The following is a 26,147-nucleotide window of genomic DNA, read 5'->3' on the forward strand; positions in this document are numbered from 1 at the left end:
TCAGTTTTTGTGCGCAGAATTTTAAATTTTTTTCGCAGAATTCCCCCAGGAGTATTAGTGTTCACTGTGGTGTGTGTGGTTGGAGATTCACACCTATTAAAAGCAGGGGTTTCTGTCGTCAATGATGTTAAAAATTAATGTTAGTACTTTACAATGGATTCTGGATTGTACTGGCAGCCAGTGCAGTGCTATCTCAGCAAGGGGATGATGTGGTCAAATTTCCTTGCTCCTAATTAGTGGCAGTTCCTGTACATAGAGTACTATAGGAGCTCCAAACAAAAATATGGCAAATACCGTTATCTACACTACATGTGACCATGTGCTAGCAGTGCTTTTAACATGAAATTGTTATAAGCTTTATGCCATTTAGTGCATCATGTTTTAGCTGTGCTGCTAATACATGCATTAAAATCATGAGTTAACACATATATTTAACACTTTGATAAATAGGCTGGGTTCCATATTAGAAGTTATCACCTTGAAAAAGGACTCTGGTATCACTGTGAACAATTCATTGAAATCCTCTGCTCATTGTGAAACAGCGGCCAAAAAAGCAAACAGAATATTAAGAATTAAGGTGGACAAATGCAAAATGATATACATATATATGGAAAAATGATTCTAACTATGGGTGTTGTGATTGACCAATCCGGAAGTGGATCCTTGGGCCGACCGCCGGAGGAAGACGGACGGGAGGCAGACTAGATGAAACGATGAATCTTCACCTGGAAACCCGTGACCCCTCCAGAGGAGCTGTAGAGGCCCGGGTCGCTAGGGCTTAGGAGTCTTCGCCCTGGAAGCCCGAGATCCCCCCAGGAGGAGCCTGTAGGGACCCGGACCGCTGGGTCTTAGGTGATAACAGAAGAATCCAAGGAAGCGATACGAACCGGGGTACAAGCAGGCAGAGAGCGGAGTCAGGCAGGCAGAGATCAGGAACCAGGCAGGCAAACGATACCAGAGTCAGGCAGGCAGAAGTCAGGAACCAGGCAGGCAAACGATACCAGAGTCAGGCAGGCAGAAGTCAGGAACCAGGCAGGCAGATAAACGATACCAGAGTCAGGCAGGCAGAAGTCAGGAACCAGGCAGGCAGATAAACGATACCAGAGTCAGGCAGGCAGAAGTCAGGAACCAGGCAGGCAGATAAACGATACCAGAGTCAGGCAGGCAGAAGTCAGGAACCAGGCAGGCAGATAAACGAAACCAGAGTCAGGCAGGCAGAAGTCAGGAACCAGGCAGGCAGATAAACGATGGCAACTAGCACTCCGAAGAGAAACCTCGTTGCAAGGCGAATTGCAACTTCAAAAGTCCCGGCTTAAATCCCCTGCTCAATCAGCTGACGTCAAAAGAGGCGTGTCTGCACATCCGGGTGCAGACGCCTCAAAACGCGGCTCCTCGCGCGCGCGTACCAGGGCTGGGGGGAGGAGTTCCTGACGGCGTCTCCACGAGGAGACGCCGCTGCCATGCGGCCCTGGAGGCCAGAAACCCGGCGGTTCGCGGCGCCACGGAGGAAGGTAAGAGCCCGGTCACTAGGCTAGTGACCGGGATCGTAACAATGGGGGTCTAATTTCTAAACGGTGTTAATGTGCATTAGCTTCCTGCATTAGCACTGGGAGTTAATGCAATTAACATTAAAGTAGTTTTAACAGGTATTAATGCATTTGCATTAACAGTAATGGGGGTTTTCTTGCATTAAAGTGGATTTAAATAAAGCGCAAAAAGGCTCTCTGAAAACCCCTCCACTCAAAATTTCTTCAAACAAAAGAGCCTTCTCCACTGCAGGTCCGTTCCTCTGGAACTCGCTACCATCAGATCTCAGGCTTGAACAATGCCCCCTCACTTTTAAAAAAAGACTTAAAACTTGGCTTTTCTCTAAAGCCTTCGATTGAGCACCATTCACAAATCGATCCTCCAGTTCTATGCCATATAATACCTCTTGCTCGACATCTAAGAATTAATTTTCCAATCCCTCCTATCTATTTTGCAGATACCTTATCCTTAATTGATTTTTAATCGCCTGTATATAACATTTCTATTACTACTGTTTTTATTTAATCTTATTTGTTATTAGTATTTATTCAATTTTCTCCAAGTTCATTTTTCCTGTTCCATGTAAGACACACTTGTTAAGTCACTACAATGTTATATGTAAACCGAAGTGATTAGCAACATTGTTGCTAGAACTTCGGTATATAAAAATGTTAAATAAATAAATAAATAAATAAATTTTTGCCAACAACTATGAAAGCTACCACCTTCTCTGGCAGTAAGCAACAAGAAAATGAAGTTGCTTACCTGTAAAAGGTGTACTCCAAGGACAGTAAGACATCAGTTCTCACACATGGGCTTCATCATAAGATGGAAACCACATGCAGCCCTAAACCCTCTCCCGCATCCTATTAAACAGCTAAAAACATCCAGAAATCAATTCCAAGGGGATCTGTTAGTACTTTCTTAGTGACATAGTAACACAGAAATGACAGCAGAAAAAAACAAAATGGTCCATCCAGTCTGCCCAGCAAGCTACTTATGGTAATATCTGCCGCACCATGCAAGTTACTCCATGTTTCTTTTAAGAATAGCAACTGCTGCTCCATGCAGTTATCCCCAAGCCTTATGATAACCCATAAAAATGTACTGCTAGCAACATTTTTACTGGATGATGAGCCATTCTGAAAATTTAGACAGTGCTGCTAGACATGCTTTACATATGGATTTAGCCATAGAAGCAGTCCTATATTTTCTTCCCTTATGTCTCTGCATCAGTTCCCCATACCGTAAATGTCAGGGCCTTCAGTTGCTGTCTGAATCCAATTCCCCTTTTCTCCTTGCCGTTGAAGTCGAGAGCAATGTTGGAGTTGCATCAAAGGTATGAAGGTTTATTGATTAAGGGTAGTAACAGCTGCATCAGTAAGTTACACCCATGCACTCTTTTCTTCATTTCCATCCTCTAGCCTTTAGGGATCCACAGTGTTTATCACATGCCCCTTTGAATTCTTTCACTGCTTTCATCTTCACCACCTCCTCCGGAAGGGTATTCCAGACATCCACCTTCCTCTCTGTGAAGAAATATTTTCTGATGTTGGTTCTAAGATGTCCTCCCTGGAGTTTCATTTTGTGACCCCTAATTCTAATGATTTCTTTCCAATGGAAAAGTTTTGACGTTTGCACATCATTAAAACCTTTCAGGTATCTGAAGCTCTGTATCATATCTCCCCTGCACCTCCTCTCTTCAAGGGTATACATATTCAGATCCTTCAACCTCTCCTCATAGGTCTTCTGATACTGACCCCACATCATTTTGGTTGCCCTTCTCTGGACTGCCTCCATCCTGCCTCTATCAGTTTTGAGATAAGCGCTCCAGAACTGAACACAGTACTCGAGGTGAGGCCTCACCAAGGACCTGTACAAGGGCATCATCACCTCCCTTTTCTTACTGGTTATTCCTCTCTGTATGCAGTCCAGCATTCTTCTGGCTTTAGCAATAGCCTTATTACAATGCTTCACCATATTTAGATCCCCAGACACTATCACTCAAAGATCCCTCTCCCGATCTTTGCCCATTAGTCTTTCATTGCCCATCACATACAGCTCTTTTGGAGTACCACATCCCAGATCCATGACACTGCACATCTTGGCATTGAATCCCAGCTGCCTAATCTTCGACCACTCTTCAAACTTTCCTAAGTCACTTTTCATTCTCTCTGCTCCTTCAGAAGTGTCCACTCTATTGCAGATCTTAGAAGCTCCAAGGAGGAAGACTCAGAACCAACGTCAGAAAGTATTTCTTCACAGAGAGGGTGGTGGATGCCTGGAACGCCCTTCCGGAGGAAGTGGTGAAGACCAAAACTGTGAAAGACTTCAAAGGGGCATGGGATAAACACTGTGGATCCATAAAGTCTAGAGGATGTGAATGAAGAGAGGGTGGCTTGCGGGAATGACAGCTAATAACTGGAGATAATACCCTTAATTCAATAGACATACACACGGTTAATGCGACTACGACAGTGCTCTATGCTTCAACGGCAAGAGGAAATGTGGATAAAAGGATTTGTGTTCACAAAAAAGCGGGGAGTAACTTGCTTGTTACGGTGGTTACTACCCCAAACCAAACAAACCTGATACTTCACTTTCAATGCATATCCAGAGTAGCACTCTGCTTCAACGGCAGGGGGGAATGAAGAAAGGTGGATTTATATTTAGATAAGAACCAGCAAGGACTAAATTGCACAGGCTGGGTAAACAAGCGTGGGAGTAACTTGTTTATTGTGGCGGTTACTACCCCTAACCAATTAAACTAGATACTTCACTTAGAAGCAGTTCCAGCACTTCTCTCTACATTACTGGCGGGGCTGAAAGGGAAATAGAACCGAAAGGTTACTAAATGCCAAGAGCAACAGATAAGCATGTGAGAGAGAGAGAAAAAGTGTGAAAGCTTGCTGGGCAGACTGGATGGGCCATTGGTCTTCTTCTGCCATCATTTCTATGTTTCTATAAATAGACAAACCCTTCTATCCCTTTAGCAATTTCACCCACAAAGATATTGAACAGAACCAGTTCCCTGTGGCATTCCACTTAACACGGCTCTTTATTCAGAGTAGCTTCCATTTTCCATTACACGCTGTCTTCTAACAGTCAACCAGTTTGTAATCCACATCATCATATTGGCGCTCACTCCCAAGCTTCTCATTTTATTCACAAGTCTCCTATATGGGACAGTATCAAAAGCATTGCTGAAATTCAAGTAGATCACATCAAATTTCTTCCTTCTAGTCACCCAAACAAAAGGTGTCAATCAGATTTGTCTGACAGGGCTTTCCCCTGGTGAATTCATGCTGCCTCGGGTCCAGCAACTTATCGGACTTTAGATCGTTTAGTATCCTCTTTCAGCAGTGTATTCATTAATTTTCCTACCACTGAGGTGAGGCTAAGCGGCCTTTAGTTTCCAGCCTCCTCTCTGCTACCACTCTTATGAAACGGGACCACAACTGCTCTTCTCCAATCTTGCGGCACCACTCCCATTTCCAGGAATCTATTGAACAGGTCGCTCAGTGGACCTGGCAGGACATCTCTGAGTTCTTGTAGTATCTTGGGATGTTCATCATCCGGCCCCCTGGACTTGCCAATTTTCAGTTTTCCTAGCTCTTTCCATTCATTCTCTTCTGCAAAAAGAGTTCTCTACCCCATTCCCTTCTACGGTCTTGTCAATCTGGATTGGCCAGTGTCATAGGATGCTGGGCTTGATGGGCCATTGGTCTGATGCAGCAGAACACTTCTTTTGTTCTTAAGGAAAACCTTGTATAATGAAATGTTAGGATCCCCGGGCAGGTGAGATCATGACCGGGTCCCCTCACCTGGGTGAGCAGGAGGCCCATTCCTGCTTCCCCTGTCGCCTCCTGCCGCCAACGCCGACCGCCGCAGCTGCGGTCTACTCACGCAGCGCCTTCACAAGCTGCCGATGCCATGGTCCACACCCGGCTCCCTAAGCGTGCGTGTGCGCCTCTGCAGCAAATTTAAAGGCCAACGGTGGGAATATTCCCTGCAGCCCACAATACCCTGCCTTGCTATCACCACTTCGCCTCAGCAATGGATCCTGCTCATTCATGAGTGTGAGTTGCCAGCGTTCATGATCTCTGCCTTGCTTCCAGCATTCTTGCCTTGCTTCCTGTTCCTGATTCCTGGTTCCAGCATTCCTGTTCCTAGTCTCCAGTCCCCATGGATTGATCTTCTGGTTCTGACCCTGCTTGCCTGATTCTGCTTGATCTCCACCTGCCTTGACTCTTGCCTGGTATCTCAAGTCTGCTTGATCTCTGCCTGCCCTGACCTCCTGTCTGCGCTTGTCGTTGCCCGTCCCGACCTCTGGCCTATCCCTCGTTCCTCTTCTCCGCTGCCTGCCTTGACCCCTGGCTCGTCCGACCCCGCTTCAGCTTCATCTTCTGGTTCCACGCCTTGAGAGACCTGCGCCTAAGTCCTGCTGGCTCCGGTACCCAAGGGCTCAACCTGCGGTGAACGAGGGCTGGTACAGGTGAAGGTCCTGTTTTTTGCGTCCGTCGGGGTCAGACGGCTTCGCCCCTTATGCCTCACCTTTTTTTCGGCTCCTCCCGCTCACCTTGGGAAGATGGCTACTGCCGCGTCTGCAAGCAGCTCTCTCCGGCATCCCCAGAACAGCTTTGGCGCTGCCTCCCACCATGTTCCTCCCAAGTCCCTACTAGGGTGCACGCACGCTACCCACGTCTTTACTGCAGCTATGGCGCGAAACTCGGGGGCGTCCCCCTCGAGTGACGTCAAGATATCTGGGTATTTAGCCTACGCTTGTTTGCTAGCTCGTTGAGTTAGCAAGGATTGGACTCGTCCGGTCTAAGCTACTCTGCCGCTTCAAGCCCTCTCTCTGCCCTTCGGGATAATCACTAACCTGGGTACCCGCTCCTCGGGGGCCCTCTGCTTTCTTTTCAGGTGCCTTACTGGGATCAGGTACTCGCTCCTCGAGGGCCTGCTCTCCCTGCCTCGGTGCCTGTTACCATTTACTTCTGCCTGGTGGAATCACCAAACCTACAGCTACCATCTAGTTAGTAATCTAATTCTCAGTCTGTCTCATCTACAGCTTTGCGGTGCTGGGAAACCTATACCTGGATCTCCCTATACCAACTTGGTGAGACGGGTCCCCTCTGCCGAGGGTCCCTGGAGTGCTACCTCTGGACCTACTCACTACTGCCACCTCTGGTGGTACTCATCTGCTGTACAATAAAAGAACTCATCTGCTGTACAATAAAAGAACTGTGTTTGTGCGTCCTGAGCCTAGCCTAGTACTGTGGCTCCCCAAGGGCTCCTCCCCATGGGCGTGGTCACCTACCACAATACCCAAGAATCCACCCAAACACCGCTAAACCATAACAGATTGCTAACTCCATGGATTTGGCTCAGCTCACTGCACTGCAGGCCATTCCAGGCCTGGCCCAGCGAATCGCCGATCAGCAGAACGCGCTGGAGAACTTGACTGCTGCATTTAACCAGCTGCACAAACAGATGAACTTACCTTCCACCACCACAGGTAAAGAAGTTACACCACCAGAAGTGACGGTCAAGACAAGTGTACCTCTATCGCTCCAACACGCTTCTCGGAGGAAGTTTGGAGATGTAGAGGATTTCTCAACCAATGTTGCATGCACTTTTCCCTGCAACCTAATCATTTTCCTACAGCCTATGCCAAGACTACCTACATCTTGTCTTATCTGGATGGAAGAGCGTTGGCTTGGGCCTCTTCGCTGTGGGAGCACGATGATCCTATTCTACATGATCTTGCCGGGTTTCTTGAACTGTTCAGATCAGTTTTTGATGACCCTGCCCGGCATACCACTGCAGGATCCTCGTTGGTTCACCTGAAGCAAGGTAATAAACCTTTATCAGACTTCGCTATAGAATTCAAGACACTGGCATCTGAATTACATTGGGACCCTAAATGCCTGACGACCCTCTTCTTTGAGGGGTTGAACACTCGTTTGAAATATGAGCTGGCAGCTCGTGAGATGCCCGAGACCTTGGCTGAACTGGTGAAGTTGGCAACAAGGATTGATCGCCGACTTCGTGACAAGGTTCAAGAGACCAAGACTCCCAGAAGACCCCTTCCGGGTGAAACTCGAGTTAAGACTACACCCAGGCCTATTCCCTTGGGTCCAGTTGCTTGCGAAGAAGAACCTATGCAATTAGGCCGCAGCCACCTGACGTCAAAAGAGAGAAGAACACGGAAGAAATGTGGACAAGCTGGCCATGCTGTTCAAACATGCCCTATATGTCCGGGAAACTGGCAGACCTAAGTCCTGCAGGAGGACTCTTCTTAGGTCTAACTGCACCCTCTCCTAAACTCTCTCTTCCTGTATCCTTGATCTACGGATCTTTAGAATACCAGACTCTTGCCCTAGTGGACTCAGGGGCAGGAGGCAATTTTATTTTGAAACGATTAGTGGAGCACTTGCGGATCCCTACTACCACTATGACGACTCCACTACTCCTGTCTTCAATTCACAGAGAGCCCTTACCAGGCAAAGTAACCCTACTCACTGAACCCGTGAGTCTACGGACCAGTGCTCTCCATTCAGAGACTATCTCCTTCTTTGTCCTAGAGAAGACCATGCACCCTATAGTATTGGGGTTACCGTGGCTGCAGCAGCATATGCCTCAATTCAATTGGGCCACTCTGGAACTTTCATGTTGGGGTCCAGAATGCCATGGTAAATGTCTGATGGAGGTCTCTTCGATACCCTGCATGCCAACTACCCCACTGATGCCTGGGTTGCCGCCTCAGTATGCATCTTTTCAAGATGTGTTTTCCAAAGAGGCTGCAGACATATTCCCTCCACACAGAGCCTACGACTGCACCATCAATTTGAAGCCTAACACTGAACCACCCAAAGGAAGGGTTCACCCTCTCTCTGTGGTAGAGAATAAAGCCATGTCTGAATACATAAAGGAGAACCTTCAGAAAGGCTTCATAGGACCCTCCAAGTCTCCTGCTGGCGCAGGCTTTTCTTTGTGGGGAAGAAGGATGGAACATCCCATCCATGCACTGACTACAGAGGTCTAACGAGATCACTGTGAAAGACCACTATCTGTTACCACTCATCTCAGAGCTATTTGATAGACTACAGAGAGCTAAGATCTTCTCCAAGCTTGACCTCAAGGGAGCCTATAATCTCATTTGCATTCGCTCTGGCGATGAATGGAAGACAGCCTTCAATACCCGGGACAGGCACTTTGAATATCTAGTGATGCCCTTCGGCCTGTGCAATTCCCCGGCTGTCTTCCAAAACATGATGAACGGCATTCTGCGTGATCTACTTTACAAATGTGTCGTCGTATACTTAGATGACATCTTGATATTTTCCCAAGACATGAACACTCATCTGGAAGATGTCAAAAGAGTGCTGCAAAGACTCCGCGAGAATCGTCTATACGCCAAGTTGTCTAAGTGCGAGTTTCACCAGGAATCAGTGCCTTTCTTAGGGTACATTGTTTCCAACCAAGGTTTCCAGATGGACCCACAGAAGCTGGAGAGCATCAAGAAATGGGCACAACCCACAGGTCTAAAGGCTCTCAGACGATTTCTGGGATTTACCAACTACTACAGAACATTCATCAACAACTACTCCTCACTCACTGTTCCACTTACAGCTATGACAAAGAAAGGTGCCAATGTCTCCAATTGGTCTATGGAGGCAGTAACAGCTTTCCAGAAACTAAAAGACACCTTCTTAAGCAAGCCATGCCTCCGACATCCGGATCCTACCAAGCCCTTCATCGTTGAGGACGTGCCTCAGACGTAGGCATAGGGGCCGTGCTAAGCCATGCCGGTGACTCTAAGGCCTTACACCCATGCTCATTTTTCTCTTGTCGCTTCTCGCCAGTGGAGAAGAACTACGGCATAGGAGATAAAGAATTACTGGCCATAAAAATGGCATTCGAGGAGTGGCACCCCTGGCTTGAAGATGCACAACATCAAATCACAGTCTTCATGGATCACAAGAATCTGGAGTACCTCCGCCATGCTCAGCGCCTAAACCATAGGCAGGCGAGATGGTCCCTGTTCTTCAACAGATTCGACTTTGTGCTGAAATATCGCCCTGGAGATAAGAACGTCAGAGCAGATGCCCTATCTCACTCATTTCTCTGAGGACATTCCTGATGAACCCCAACATATCATCAACCCGAATAGAGTTATCTTGTCAGCTACTCACACAGTACCTGCGGGTAAAACCGTTGTACCTAAGAACCTAAGGAAAAAGATGTTAGCTTGGGCTCAAGACTCTAAACTGGCTGGACACCCTGGTCATCACAGAACTCTGGCAAAAATTCAGCAATACTACTGGTGGCCCATCACGAAGGAAGATACATTCTCCTACATTGCTTCTTGTTCCAATTGTGAAAGAAAGAAGCCACCGCCTGGTCGTCCTTGGGGCCTACTCCAACCCTTACCAGTGCCAGACGAGCCCTGGATACACATCGCTACAGACTTTGTGGTAGACTTGCCACTTTCAGGAGGAAATAACACCATCTGGGTAACAGTGGACCATTTCTCGAAGATGGCTCACTTCGTGGCTCTCCCTGGCTTACCCACAGCCATGGAACTTGCAAAGCTTTTCATCACGCACATCTTTCGCCTACACAGCATGCCAAAGCACATCGTCTCTGATAGAGGAGCCCAATTTACAGTGAAGTTCTGGAAGGCATTGTGCAAGAAGTTTGATATCTCTTTCAACTTCACCTCTGCATACCATCCTCAGTCTAATGGGCAGACAGAGCAATTCATTCGTGCCTATGTGAGTTTTCGTCAAAATGATTGGGCTGAACTGTTGCCCTGGGCTGAATTCGCCATCAAGTCTCATCCAGCAACATCTACTGGATCAACACTATTCAAAGTGGTCTACGGATGACTACCATTACCACTCTTGCCACTTCCACTTTCAGTTTCGTCCCCGGCAGCTCAATTTACTGCCAAAGATATTCAACAACTCTGGACTAAAACCAAAGAGATGCTACGTAAAGCAGGACAACGAGCAAAGAAAGGCCTGGTGATAAAGTCTGGCTATCCACAAAACATCTAAGACTCAAGCTACTATCAGCTGGTTTTGCTCCACGCTTTGTCGGACCCTTTCCTATTCTCCGACGACTAGGTACTCTTACATACAGTCTGCAACCTCCACCAGCATTGAAGATTCATAATGTGTTCCATGCTCAATATTGAAACCTTTAGTCCTTAGTGAGTTCTCAACCAAAACACTGGAACCTACACATATTGATGCAGAAGATAACATCGAATACAAGGTAGACGCTATCCTTGATGTGAGAAAGAGAGGCAGAGTTTGGGAATACCTCCTGTCATGGGAGGGTTATGGACCTGAAGAAAACTCTTGGGAACCTTTGGCTAATATCATGGATAAATAGATGCTTCAGCAATTCCACAGAATGCATCTGCAGAAACCAAGACCAGGTAGGAAACCTGGAGGACGCCCTTTGAAGGGGGGTACTGTTGCATCCGTTGGGGGTCAGACGGCTTCGCCCGCTCACCTTGGGAAGATGGCTACCGCCGCGTCTGCAAGCTTCCCTCTCTGGCATCCCCGGAACGGCTATGGCGCTGTCTCCCGCCATGTTCCTCCCAAGTCCCTACTAGGGTGTGCGTGCTACCCACGTCTTTATTGCAGCTATGGCGCGAACCTCGGGGGTGCCCCCCTCAAGTGACATCAAGACATCCGGGTATTTAGCCTACGCTTGTTTGCTAGCTCGTTGAGTTAGCAAGGATTGGACTCGTCCTGTCTAAGCTACTCTGCCGCTTCCTTGCTGCCGTTGGAAGCCCTCTCTCTGCCCTTCAGGGTAATCACTAACCTGGGTACCTGCTCCTCGGGGACCCTCTGCTTTTGTTTTCAGGTGCCTTTCTGGGATCAGGTACTCGCTCCTCGAGGGCCTGCTCTCCCTGCCTCGGTGCCTGTTACCATCTACTTCTGCCTGGTGGAATCGCCAAACCTACAGCTACCATGTGTTGAGTACTCCTCGCCCATACCATCTCCCGACGATGAGGACCAACTCTCAGTGGCAGCGACAACCTCATCTCGGCTCAAGGGTCCACCGTCACAACAGGTTGCTGAGGCCGTGGACCCGGCGGACCTGACCGGCCTGCAGGCTATCCCCGGACTGGCCCAGAGGCTGCAGCAGCAACAGCAGCAGTGCCTAGATATGCTAGCCGCCACGGTGGAATGGCTGGTGAGCCACCTGGACGCCTCCCCAGTGACTAGTGCCCATCCTCCTGCTCCAGCGACACCACCCATTTCCACAGCGGCTCTTCACTTTCCGGCACCTCCTCGTTATGCTGAGGACCCCCGGCAGTGTCATGGGTTTCTAAACCACTGTTTTATGCACTTCTCTCTGCAACTGGCCCAATTCGACAGCGACCACGTCAAGACAACGTTCATTCTGTCACTCTTGGACGGCAAGGGCCCTGGCCTGGGCCTCCCCCTTGTGGGAATGCGGAGACTCTCTGCTCCAGGACCTTCCGCTTAGTACAGACTTTTAAGCAAGTATTCGACGAAGCAGGGCGACAGTCCGCGGCCGCCTCTGACCTCCTCCATCTCCGTCAAGGGTCACGTCCACTGGCAGAATATGCAGTGGAGTTCCGTACCCTAGCCTCTGAGACGGGGTGGTGAGCTGGCTGCTCGGGAACTACCTGAAGGCTTGGAGGGTCTCATCAACCTCTCCAGTCATTGATTGACGCCTTCAATAGCGCCTTTGGGAGGCTAAGCCTGGCCATAAAGTAGTGCCATTTGCTCCATCCTTCTCCCGGCCCTTGATTCCATCCTCACTGGCTGAACCCGGCCAGCCTCGGGGAGAGGAGCCCATACAGCTTGGCCGGAGCTGGCTTACCCCGGAAGAGAAACAACAGCAGTGGTCCTCAGGGCTGTGCCTCTACTGTACCGGCAAGGGGCACATGCTGGCACAATGTCCCGAGGCCAGGAAATTCCAGAGCTTAGGCTTCAGTGGGGAGATGACCCTGGGCTATACCAATCCTGCTCCCCAGTGCACAGCACCCGTGACTATCATCCATTCCCGTGGTACCTTCTCTACCCAGGCACGAATCGATTCTGGAGCCGGAGGAAACTTCATTCTGTTGTGTCCGGATTCAGATGGCTTCGTTCTACATGCCTCACCTCAATTTACGCTTTCTCCACCAGCATCAGGAAACATGGCGACCGCCATGTCTGTTTGCCGCATTCCCCAGCGTCCCCGGAACGGCTATGGGAAGGCATTCCACCATGATTCACTTGAGGTCCTCCTAGGGTGCGCGCACGTGCATCACCCACGTCTTTATTCCAACGTTGGCGCTAACCTTGGGGTGTCCCCCTCGAGTGACGTCACATCATCCGGGTATTTAGGCTGCCCATTTGCTGACTGACTTTGAGTTAGCAAGGATTGGATTTGTCTGGTCTAAGCTGCTCTTCCGCTTCTTGCTGCTGCTGGAAGCTCTCTTCACCCTCCGGGGTTCTTCTAACTTGGGTACCCGCTCCTCATGGGCCCTATGCTTCTTTCCAGGTGCCTATCCAGTATCCAGGTACTCGCTCCTCGAGGGCCTGAGTTGTCTACCTTGGTGCCTGCTACCAATACTTCTATCTTCTGGGAACTCTACCAATACAGCTACAAGAGAGTGAGTAAACTAACATCTATCAGTCTGTCTCACCTACAGCTCCTCATTGAAAACCTGCATCGGAGCTCCCTATACCACCATTGTGGGAAGGGTCTCCTCAGCCGAGGACTAAGACTGCTGCTGCAGGAATCTACTCACTACTGCCACCTCTGGTCAACTCTACAAGCTGTACAATAAAGTATATATCTGTGTTTGTGCATCAGAGTCTAGCCCGGTACTGCAGTTCCCCATGGGGCTCCGCCCCGTGGGCGTGGCCATCACTGCAGCACCTAAGAATCCACCAAACACCTCAAAACCATAACAGACTGCTAACTCCATGGATTCGGCTCAGCTCACCGCATTGCAGGCCATTCCAGGCCTGGCCCAGCGAATCTCCGAATAACAGAACTCGCTGGATAGCTTGACTGTGGCCTTTAATCTACTGCACTCACAGATGAACGCCTCTACTGCCACAGGTAAAGAAGAAACACCACCAGAATTGACGGTTAAGACTGTTGTACCTCTCTCCGCTCCTATACACTTCTCAGGTGAAGCTTGGAGATGTAGAGGATTTATCAACCACTGCTGCATGCATTTTGCCCTACAACCGTATCATTTTCCCACAGCTTATGCCAAGACAACATATATCCTGTCTTATCTGGACGGAAGAGCACTGGCTTGGGCTTCTCCACTGTGGGTGCACAATGATCACATCCTGAAGGATCTTACCAGGTTTTTGGAACTGTTCAAATATGTATTTGATGACCTTGCCTGGTACAAGACAACAGGATCTACATTGGTTCATCTGAAGCAAGGTAATAAACCTTTACCAGACTTCGCCATAGAATTTAAGACGATGGTTTCGAGTTAAATTGGGACTCGAGATGCCTGAAGACACTCTTCTTTGAAGGCCTGAACTCGTGACTGAAAGATGAACTGGTGGCTGGAGAGATGCCTGAGACCTTAGAGGACCTGATGAAGTTGGCCACAAGGATTGATCACCGACTTCGGGATAAGGTTCAAGAGGTCAAGAGTTCCAGGAGACCTAGCCAGGGAGAAACCAGAGTCAAAACCGTATCTAAGCCTATTCAGTTTAATCCTGTTGCTAGCAAAGAAGAACCAATGCAACTAGGCCGCAGTCACCTGACTTCTAAAGAGAGAAGAACACGAAAAAGATTGTGCCTCTGCATGTACTGTGGACAAGCTGGCCATGCTGTACAAACATGTCCTATCTGTCTGGGAAGTGGGCAGACCTAAGTCCTGTGGGAGGACTCTTTTTAGGTCTAACTGCACCCTCTCCTCCACTCTCTCTTCCAGTTTCCTTGATATGCGGACCGCTTGAATACCAGACTCTTGCCCTAGTGGACTCCAGGGCAGGAGGAAACTTTATACTAAAACGTCTAGTGGAACATCTGCAGATCCCCACCACTACCATGACGTCTCCACTACTGCTATCCTCTATCCATGGAGAGCCTTTATCGGGTGAAGTAACCCTACTTACTAAACCAGTAAGCTTAAGGACAGGCGCTTTTCAAACAGAGACTATTTCCTTCTTTGTGCTAGAGAAGGCTATGCACCCCCTAGTACTTGGGTTATTGTGGCTGCAACTGCACATGCCTCAATTCAACTGGGCTACTCTGGAGCTTTCACATTGGGGTCCAGATTGTCATGGCAAGTGCATAAAGCAAGTCTCTCCAATACCCTTCATGCCAACGACCACGTTGTTGCCTGGGTTACCACCTCTGTACGCATCTTATCAAGATGTATTTTCTACAGAGGCCGCTGATGTATTACCTCCACATAGATCTTATGACTGCGCCATCAACATGAAACCGAATACTGAACCACCCAAGGGAAGGGTCTACCCCCTCTCTGTGGTAGAAAATAAAGCGAAGTCCGAATACATCCAAGAAAATCTTCAAAAGGGTTTCATAAGGCCATCCAAGTCTCCTGCTGGGGCAGGCTTTTTCTTTGTGGGGAAGAAGGATGGAACCTTACGTCCATGCATTGATTATCGTGGTCTAAACGAGATCACGGTCAAAGACCACTTTATCCCTTACCACTCACCTCAGAGCTATTTGACAGACTACAGGGAGCCAAGATATTCTCCAAGCTTGATCTTAAAGGAGCATATAATCTTGTTCGTATTCGTTCTGGCGACAATGGAAGACAGCTTTTAATACCAGGGACGGACACTTTGAGTATTTGGTGATGCCCTTCGGCTTGGGCAATGCCCCAGCTGTCTTCCAAAACATGATGAATGACATCCTGCGTGACCTACTCTACCAATGTGTCGTTGTATACCTGGACGACATCTTGATATTCTCTCAAGACCTGAATACCCACAAGCAAGATGTCAAGAAGGATTTACAGAGACTGCAGGAGAACCATCTATACGCAAAGCTGTCCAAATGAGAATTCCACAAAGAGTCTGTACCTTTCTTAGGGTACATAGTGTCTAACAAAGGGTTCCAGATGGATCCTCAAAAGCTTGAGAGCATTCAGAAATGGACTCAACCCGCTGGTCTAAAAGTTCTTAGACGATTTCTGGGATTTACAAATTATTACAGAATCTTATTTATTTATTTATTTACATCTTTTTACTATACCGACGTTCAAGACAAAGATTCTTATCACACCGGTTTACATCTTCATTAAGAATTACTCCTCACTAACTGTGCCATTACCAGCTCTGACAAAGAAAGGTGCCAATGTTGCCAATTGGTCTATAGAGGCTGTAGCCGCGTTTCAAAAGCTGAAGGACGCTTTCTCTAGCAAGCCATGTCTCCATCATCCGGATCCCACACGCCACTTCATCATGGAGGTTGATGCCTCAGATGTTGGCATAGGGGCTGTGTTAAGTCAAACCAGTGACTGCAAGATCATGCGTCCATGTTCCTTTATCTCCAGACGCTTCACGCCAGCAGAGAGGAATTACGGAATTGGAGAAAAGAACTACTGGCAATAAAGATGGCATTCGAGGAGTGGCGACCCTGGCTTGAAGGAGCTCAACATCAGATCACGATTTTTACAGATCATAAAAACCTAGAATACCTTTGCCATGCCCAGCACCTCAACCATAGACAGGCGAGATGGTCCCTGTTCTTTAACAGGTTTGATTTTGCCTTGAAATATCGACCTGGAGATAAGAACATCAGAGCGGATGCCCTATCTCGCTCCTTCGTATCTGAAGATGTACCTGATGCTCCGCAACATATCATTGACCCAGAGAGAGTCATTCTATCTGCTACTCATCCAGTGGCTTTGGGCAAGACTATTGTGCCTAACAAGCTCTGGAAGAAACTACTAGGGTGGGCTCACGACTCTAAATCGGCTGGACATCCTGGGCAACGGAGAACTCTGGCGAAGCTACAGAAATATTACTGGTAGCCGTCCATGAAAGAAGACACCTTTGCCTATGTAGCAGCCTGTATCAACTGTGCCAGACAGAAACGTCCGCCTGGAAGTCCTTAGGGCCACCTTCAACCCTTGCCAGTATCAGACAAGCCCTGGATTCACATCAGCACAGACTTTATGGTGGACTTACCACTCTCTGGAGGCAATAATACCATCTGGGTAACAGTGGATCGTTTCTCAAAGATGGCTCACTTTGTGCCGTTTCCTGGCTTACCAACTGCTAATGAACTTGCAAAGCTTTTCATCAGCCACATTTTCCGCCTGCACGGAATGCCTAAACACATCATCTCAGATAGAGGTGTACAATTCACAGCCAAATTCTGGAAGGCTTTGTGCAAGAAGTTTGATATCACTCTCGACTTCACTTCATTTTACAATCCTCAGTCAAATGGTCAAACTGAGAAGATGAACCATACCCTCAAGCAGTTCCTCCGTGCCTATGTTAGTTCATGTCAGAATGACTGGGCTGAACTGTTACCATGGGCCGAGTTTTCCATCAACTCCCATCCAGCAACATCTACTGGATCAACACCATTCGAAGTGGTATATGGATGACTACCTTCACCACCTTTGCCACTTCCGCTGTCAGTGTCGTCCCCGGCAGCTCAAGCTACTGCCGATGAGAAGAAGACCAAAGAGATGCTCATTAAAGCTGGAATTTGAGCTAAAAGGGGCTATGACGCTCATCACTGCAAGGCTCCTGACTTCAAGCCTGGTGATAAAGTCTGGCTGTCTACAAAGCACCTTAGACTCAAGCTACCATCAGCTCGCTTCGCTCCACGCTATGTCGGACCTTTTCCCATTCTCCAACGTCTGGGCAACCTCTCTTACAGTCTCAGACTTCCCCCAGCAATGAAGATCCATAACGCGTTTCACGTCTCTGTATTGAAACCGCTCATTCTCAACAAATTCAGCACCAAGACACCAGATCCTCCCTCCTGTTGACGCAGAAGAGGACATCGAGTACAAAGTCGATGCTATACTTCATGTAAGGAAGAGAGGCAGAATTTGGGAATACCTCTGTCATGGGAGGGCTATGGACCAGAAAATAACTCGTGGGAGCCTATGGCAAATATCATGGACAAAGAGATGCTGAATCAGTATCATCGATCACATCCTCGGAAACCAAGACCAGGTAGGGGGTCTGGAGGAGGTCCTTTGAAGGGGGGTACTGTTACGTCCGTCGGACTCAGACGGCTTCGTCCCACATGCTTCACCTCAATTTACACCTTCTTCACCAGCCTCGGGAAGATGGCAAATGCCGCGTCTGTTTGCAGAATTCCCCGGCGTCCCCGGAACAGTTATGGCAAGGCATTCCGCCATGATTCACCTGAGGTCCTCCTAGGGTGCGCACACACGCACGCACGTCATCCATATCTTTATTCCAGCATTGGCGTAAACCTCGGGGGCGTCCCCCTCAAGTGACGTCACATCATCCGGGTATTTTATGTTACCAGAACTTCGGTATATAAAACTGTTAAATAAAATAAAATAAATATTTAGGCTGCCCATTTGCTGACTGACTTTGAGTTAGCAAGGATTAGATTCGTCCGGTCTAAGCTGCTCTGCCGCTTCATGCTGCTGCTGGAAGCTCTCTCCACCCTCCGGGGTTCTTCTAACTTGGGTACCCGCTTCTCGGGGGCCCTATGCTTATTTCCAGGTGCCTATCCATTATCCAGGTACTCGCTTCTCGAGGGCCTGAGTTGTCTACCTTGGTGCCTGCTACCAATACTTCTATCTGCTGGGAACTCTACCAATACAGCTACAAGAGAGTGAGTAAACTAACATCTATCAGTCTGTCTCACCTACAGCTCCTCATTGAAAACCTGCATCGGAGCTCCCTACACCACCATTGTGGGAAGGGTCTCCTCAGCCGAGGACTAAGACTGCTGCTGCAGGAATCTACTCACTACTGCCACCTCTGGTCAACTCTACAAGCTGTACAATAAAGTATCTCTCTGTGGTTGTGCATCTGAGTCTAGCCTGGTACTGCAGTTCCCCGCGGGGCTCCTCACTGTGGGCGTGGCCATCACTGCAGCACCTAAAAATCCACCAAACACCTCAAAACCATAACACATTCTAACAGACTTGGTCAGTCAACTAGGTCTCTCCATGTTACCCAGAACACCTCCCCTGGTGATTTCCTCCATCTGTGGGGACCCCTTACCTGGACAGATTACCCAGGTGACTACCCCAGTGAGGCTACATTCCGGGATCCTCCATGAGGAAGAGATCTCCTTCTTCATCCTGAAGAAGGCCATACATCCGGTGGTCTTGGGCCTACCCTGGCTCCAGAAGCATTCCCCCCGCATTGATTGGGAGACCTTCCAGTTGGCCTCCTGGGGGGCCCACTGCTACACCTCTTGCCTCTCCAAGATATGCCTCATGCCAGACTCCTCCTGGCTAGCACACCACTCGTCCTGCCACTGCAATATGCCAATTTCGCAGATGTCTTCTCCAAGGAAAAAGCTGAGCTGCTTCCTGAGCATCATCCATTTGACTGCGCCATTGACCTCCTCCCAGATACCATGCCTCCATGAGGACAAGTATACCCCTTGTTGCTGCCAGAGACCCAAGCCATGTCCAAATACATCCAGGAGAACCTCAACAGGGGGTTCATCTGCCCTTCCACCTCACCAGCTGGTCTGGCTTCTTCTTTGTAGCTAAAAGGGTCAGGTCCTTATGGCCCTGTATTGACTACTGCAGATTGGACACCATCACCAGGAGGGATTGGTATCTGCCACCACTTATTCCATCTTCAGGGGCCTAAATTGTTCACAAAATTGGACCTCCGAGGGGCCTATAACCTCGTACGCATCAAACCAGGCGATGAGTGGAAGACTGCTTTTAATACCAGGGACGGCCATTATGAGTATTTAGTGATGCCTTTCGGCCTCTGCAGCGCCCAAGGGACTTCCAAAACCTCATGAACGAGGTCTTCCAGGACATGCTCCATTCTAGCATCATCGTGTACCTGGACGATTTGCTAATATACTCCAGGGACCTGCCGTCCCACCGCCGGGAGGTCAAGCGCATTCTCCAACGTCTGCAAGATCATAAGTTGTTTGCCAAACTGGAAAAGTGTATGTTCGAACAGGAATCCCTTCCTTTCATGGGCTTTATCATCTCAACCACTGGATTCCACATGGATCCAGAGAAGGTCTCCAGCATCCAGGATTGGCCCCAACCGTCTGGACTCCGGGCTTTACAACACTTCCTGGGATTTGCCAACTTCTACAGGCACTTTATTCCCCAATACTCCTGTCTGGTGGCACCTCCCACTGCACTCACTAAGAAGGGGGCCATCTCCAAATAATGGCCGCTCGAGGCAACTGCGGCTTTCATCGAATTGAAGGGGGCCTTCCTACAGGATACATGCCTTCGACATCCAGACCCCTCATGCCCATTCGTGGTAGAGGTGGATGCCTCTGACATGGCCCTGGGTGCTGTACTAAGCAAGCACTCAGAGAAGGGTACCCTGCTGCCATGTTCATATTTCTCTTGAAGGTTTACACCAACAGAAACAAATTACAGCATTGGAGGCAAGGAGCTTCTTGCCATTAAGATGACATTTGAGGAATGGCAGCAATGGCTCAAGGTAGCACAACACCACATCACTATCTTTACAGGCCACAAGAATTTAGAATACCTCAGCCGTGCCCAATGGTTAAATCCTCATCAGGCCCGCTGGTCGCTATTCTTTAGCTGATTCAACTTTACCCTTTGTTAGAGACCCTCTGGACCAGCACACAGAACAATCTCCGGCGGGCGGCTGAATAGGCAAAGAAGGGGGCCAATAGACATCGGCGGCCCGCACCCCTCATTAACCCCGGGGATCGAGTATGGCTTACTACCCACCACATCTGCCTCTGAGTGCCTTCAATGAGGCTAGCCCTCAGATACATTGGTCCCTTCTCCATCATCAAACGAACTGGATCTGTCACATATCATTTGCGACTACCTCCTTCTCTAAAGATACAGAGTACATTTCATGTGTCTCTCTTGAAACCTCTAGTCTTGTCCTGGCCACAGTGAAAGCCTCCCGAACCACAGGACGTGTTGGCAGAAGAGGAACAGATATACCAAGTCTAAGATGCCATCACAAAAGATGGGAATACTTACTTGCCTGGGAAGGGTTTGGATCCGATGAAAATACTTGGAACCCACCTCCAATACACTTGATAAAGCACTACTCCAGCGGTTTTACACCACCCATCTGGGAAAACCTGGACCTTCTAAGAGGGGGCGTAAAGGAGAGGGGTACTGTTAGGATCCCTGGCTGCGTGAGATCGTGATCAGGTCCCCTCATCTGGGCGGGCAGGAGGCCCGTTCCTGCTTCCCCCGTTGCCAACCGCTGCCCACGCCAACCACCACAGCAGTGGCCTACTCACGTGGTGCCTTCAAACGCCGCCAAGCTCCATGCCTCTGCAGCAAACTTAAAGGGCCATCAGTGGGAAAGTTCCCCGCGGCCTGCAATGATGATGTCAGGCAGGGTGGGTATATATATACCTTGTCTTGCTATCACCACTTTGCCTCAGCAGCGGGTCCTGTTCATTCGTGAGTGTGAGTTGTCAGCGTTCCTGATCCCTGGTTCCAGCGTTCCTGTTCCTAGTCTCTAGTCCCTAGTCCCTGTCTTGCTCCTTATCCCTACGGATTGATCTTCTGGTTCTGACCCTGCTTGCCTGACTCCGCTTGACCTCCATCTGCCTTGACTCTTGTTGGTATCTGACTCTGCTTGATCTCTGTCTGCCCTGACCTCCTGCCTGCCCTCTCAACTTCGCTTGTTCGCTACCCGTCCCAATCTCTGACCTGTCCCTGGTTCTGCTTGCCCGCTGCCTGCCTCAACCCCTGGCTCGTCCAATCCCACTTCAGCTTCTGGTTCCACGCCTTGAGAGACCTGCGCCTAAGTCCTGCCAGCCCCGGAACCCAAGGACTCAACCTGCGGGGAACAAGGGCTGGTATAGGTGAAGGTCCTGTTGGATCTTCCTTGCCTATACCGCCTCCCGACGAGGAGGACCAACAGGGGCCTGCTCCTGGTGGTAGCAACAACCTCGTCTCGGCTCAAGGGTCCACCGTCACAACATGAAATTGTATACAAGCAGGGATTTCAAAGAGTTACTATGTGCCCCAGCTATATTAAACAGGTTATGTGTTTCATGTAGTGTAACACATTTTATAAATTACATTTGTATTTTATATCGCATTATTTGACTATAGGGTGGCAGCTGTACATTTCTTCTAGTTTGCTAATTAGCAAACAATGAGCCCTATTTACTAAGTATTTTTCCCCATAGACTCAAAATTGGAGAAAATCTTTAGAAAATAGGCCCTAAATGCTTCTTTGTGTACATACTTTTTTTAAACCTGCCACTTGTTGCAGCTCTGTTTGTAAGAGGCAAGTTTTGTCTTTCTCTTGTTGTAACTCCTGCTGAAGATTCTGTCGCTGCTCCTTTTCAGATTTTAACTCTCTCTCTAGACTGGAGCTATGAAAAACAAAAACAAGAAAGAGCTGAGAAAATTTTGTTCTTTCTTTGGTTTCATAGTCTGAACAGAATCAGAATCAGATTCACTGAGCACAATTACATTTTGAGAGCAATTTTCAAAAGGTTTTACACATGTAAAAGTAGCATATAATCATAGGAGTTTTCAAAAGCCCACTTATGCGCTTTAAGTGCATTTACGTGTTTAAAACCCAGTTTTAAGTGTGTAAATCCTTTTGAATATTACTCCTTTAATAAGAAACTCACACATTTGTCTTGCTTTTATACCAGAATAGATTCTGACATTCAGTAATACATGTCTTATAGAATTTCATAGGTCCTATAGCAACTTGCAAACCCACTGTCTTAAGATATCCCGAACTTTCCATATTTTTCACTTACTACATCTGAAATCAACCATCTAATATAGTACTATACTCTCTTGAACTTGCCAATTAGTTGGTTAGGTAAAAAGAACAGAATGAATGATATTGATTTTTTCTGCAAAAGAAGCATGGAAGGCGGGATCAGAACAGGATGAATTAAATATATGAGGAAAGATGAAAGGAGTTAAATATATAAAAAGAGGCACTGAGGGCTGTTAGAAGTTAGGTAATTGTAACAGAGAGATAAAGGCAATATAGAACTGTATGAAAATCCATCCTGGATCATGAGGAAGAAGTCACAAGAAGCTGGCAAGGCTGAGCAGATTGGCCACTATTAATATTTTGTGAATTACCAAAACATTTCAGGTGAATTGCACTGTAAATCTATGCCCTGACTGTGTATTGAAATTCAGCACACAGGTTCTTAGCAAAGTCACTAAAAATAATTAAACTCTCAAAGCAGAAAGCAAATGGGATGCTAATATATTGGGAGTTAAAAATGTGCGAACGAAACCAAGTTAAAATGTGCATTCAGCATAGGCTGGCAGGTAGAGTCCATTGGACAGGATTTATGCACACAAAAATATTTTCTGCACTGAAAACATTTGTGTGTGCAAAGCATGTCTTCTGCACATAAATCCCAACTACAAGTCCAAGCACAGACGAACACTAACACTGGAAACTTTACTCCACCACTGAGTAGGAGTAAAATTCCCAGTGCAAAGAAAACAGCTAAGCCAGTGCACTTCTCTGCAGTGGCTAATGCCTTTATTAGCAAGAGATTTACATATGAGGGCACTAGCAGTGCACACAGGTTTATGTGCTACATCAGTAGAATTTGTGCACACAGTTGTGGATAAAACTCACTCAAGTCTGTTTATTAAATAAAGTTTAAACAAAGTGTACAATAACAATTGAGAGATGTGTCTGAAGATGTTGTATCTGCTCACCCTCAGGCACTTTGGGCCGGATTTTAAAAGCCCTGCACGCGTAAATCCGACCAGATTTACGCGCGCAGGGCACTCGCGCGCAGGCGCGCCTATTTTGCATAGGCCGCGGCGCGCGCACAGCCCTGGGACGCGTGTAAGTCCCGGGGCCTCGTAAAAGGGGCAGGGAGGGGCGTGTCCGGGGGCAGTTCGGGGCGGGACCGGGGGTGTGGCGCCGGCCCGGGGCGTGGTCGAGGCCTCCAGACCAGCCTCCGGGTCGGGTGATGGCGCGCCAGCAGCCCGCTGGCGCGCGCAGATTTACGCCTACTTTCGGCAGGCGTAAATCTGCCAACAAAGGTAGGGGGGTTTAGATAGGGCCGGGGGGGGTGGGTAAGGGAGGGGAAGGTGCGGGGGGGGGGTGGAAAGAAAGTTCCCTCCGAGGCCGCACACCCTTGCGCGCGCCGACCTCGGATTTTATAAGATATGCGCGGCTACGCGCGTATCTTATAAAATCCAGTGTACTTTTGTTCGCGCCTGGTGCGCGAACAAAAGTACACGCTTGCGTAAATTTATAAAATCTACCCCAGTATGTCTAAATGGGTCCTCCCAGTCAAAAATCTCAGATAACCATGGGCCAATTCCTGCAGATCCATAGTCATTATATAGTGTTGAATTTGGAGATATGCAAAAAAAGCTTGTTATCTAACAATAAGTGTTTTGAAGGGCTACCAAAATGATAAGGGGAATGGAACAACTCCCCTATGAGGAAAGACTAAAGAGGTTAGGACTTTTCAACTTGGAGAAGAGACGACTGAGGGGGGATATGATAGAGGTGTTTAAAATCATGAGAGGTCTAGAACGGGTAGATGTGAATCGGTTATTTACTCTTTCGGATAGTAGAAGGACTAGGGGACACTCCATGAAGTTAGCATGGGGCACATTTAAAACTAATCGGAGAAAGTTCTTTTTTACTCAACGCACAATTAAACTCTGGAATTTGTTGCCAGAGAATGTGGTTCGTGCAGTTAGTATAGCTGTGTTTAAAAAAGGATTGGATAAGTTCTTGGAGGAGAAGTCCATTACCTGCTATTAAGTTCACTTAGAGAATAGCCACTGCCATTAGCAATGGTTACATGGAATAGACTTAGTTTTTGGGTACTTGCCAGGTTCTTATGGCCTGGATTGGCCACTGTTGGAAACAGGATGCTGGGCTTGATGGACCCTTGGTCTGACCCAGTATGGCATTTTCTTATGTTCTTATGTTCTTATGAAACTGCTGAAAGGAAAGAACTTCAGCATCCTGACTTAAAAGATGTGCTAAAATTTGTATCCCTTTACCACCCCAATGTCTAAAGATCAGATATTGAAAGCCTGGAGTGAAATCTCTGTTTTCCCCTATTGCGAGGTAATAGGAAATTCTCGAGTTGAGACCAAATTTAGAACAGAACCATCTTCAAGTTTTCCAAACAGTTAAAATTATGTTACTGCCTCTTGCCTGGAATGGGAAAAGTGCTTTGTTGGTGTGTAGTATAAAGCGCAGATCCCATGGTACCACTAATTCTCTCTCTATTTCTAGAGGAGTGTAGAAGGTAGAATTAATCAACCAATCTCCAAGGTAGCACAAATTGCAGGCCAGGTTATAGAATCGCAAGTAGGAGAGACCCAAACCTCCTTGATCCCATTTCCTCATTAACTTATTTAAAGCAATCCTAGGTTTTTTCCCCCACCAAAGAAATTTACGTATCAGTACTTCTATACAAAGTGCTTCCTGTTTCATGAGACACACAAGCACAGCTTGAAAGAGATACCGCCATTTAGACAACAGTATCATTTGAAAGAGAGCAATTCTGCCTGTTAGAGGGTAATCTATCTAGGCCTTCAGTTTCTGCCTAGTATGGTCTAACAGCAGCTGATAATTAATCTGTTTTAATTTAGTTGGATCTCTATGTAAGCAAATTCCTAAATACTTAAAGGAATTGCCAGCCCAGTGCACAGGAAAGTCAGAACTGCACATGTCTACAACTCTGTCCTGAATAGGTATAGCGTCTAACTTATCTAAACTTAATTTCAAACCTGCCAAGATACCATAATCAGAGAATTCCTTAAGAAGTGGTGGAAGAGAAGACTTTGGTTCATTGATATGTAATAGTATGTCATCTGCAAAGGCTGCTAATTTAAAAGATAAGTCCTTTTTATCAGCAAATGGGATTCCACTAATGTTTGTATTCTCACTTATCTAGTGAAGTAACAGTTCTAAAGAATCAAAGAAGAGAAGAGGCGACAAGGGGCAACCCTGTCTAGTGTCTCTAGCTAATGGAAACACATCTACAGCTCTAAGTGTTGTGAACCCCGATCACGTTTGCACGCGACCGGGCTCCCCTACCTTCTCCAGCCAGGCCGGTTCGGGTCCCCTTCCCCGCGGTCCGCGGCGCACGGGCCGCAGCAGCAAGATGGCCACCCTCCGAGGAGCAGCGTCGTCAAGCCCCCGATCAGCCCCGCCCCTTAAAGGGGCCGGAACACGGAAGAGGGGCCGGCCCCGGAAGAAGACGTCAGCAGGGAGGGATATTTAAGTCACTTGCAGTGAAGGGCTGATTGCCTTCACAACAGGTCTGGTGGTTTTTTGTTCCTGGTGTTGCGGTTTCCCTGTTGTTGACGCCTACCTGCTTTGACTTTGCCTTGCCTGCTGCCTGCCTAGACCCCGGATCGGACCTGACCTTGCCTGCCTAGACTCCGGATCGGACCTGTCTTTGCTTTGCTTGCTGCCTGCCTGGACCTCGGA

General features: G+C 48.0%; 1 protein-coding gene across 4 annotated transcripts in view; it reads right to left on the bottom strand.

Moving 5' to 3' along the window:
- RUFY1 (RUN and FYVE domain containing 1) overlaps positions 1–26,147 on the bottom strand; it is a 653,398-nt gene that overhangs the window by 135,615 nt on the left and 491,636 nt on the right. For all 4 annotated transcript variants that reach the window (XR_003853338.1, XM_029583262.1, XM_029583264.1 and 1 more), the window contains exon 14: positions 21,930–22,059. Coding sequence is in view for 3 of the 4 variants with exons in the window: in XM_029583262.1 (XP_029439122.1) it covers positions 21,930–22,059 (130 nt within the window). In the remaining variant the exon portion in view is untranslated. The remainder of the gene's footprint in view (positions 1–21,929; positions 22,060–26,147) is intronic.

The sequence above is a fragment of the Rhinatrema bivittatum genome, chromosome 18 (genome assembly GCF_901001135.1).
Source record: "Rhinatrema bivittatum chromosome 18, aRhiBiv1.1, whole genome shotgun sequence".
NCBI lineage: Eukaryota > Metazoa > Chordata > Amphibia > Gymnophiona > Rhinatrematidae > Rhinatrema > Rhinatrema bivittatum.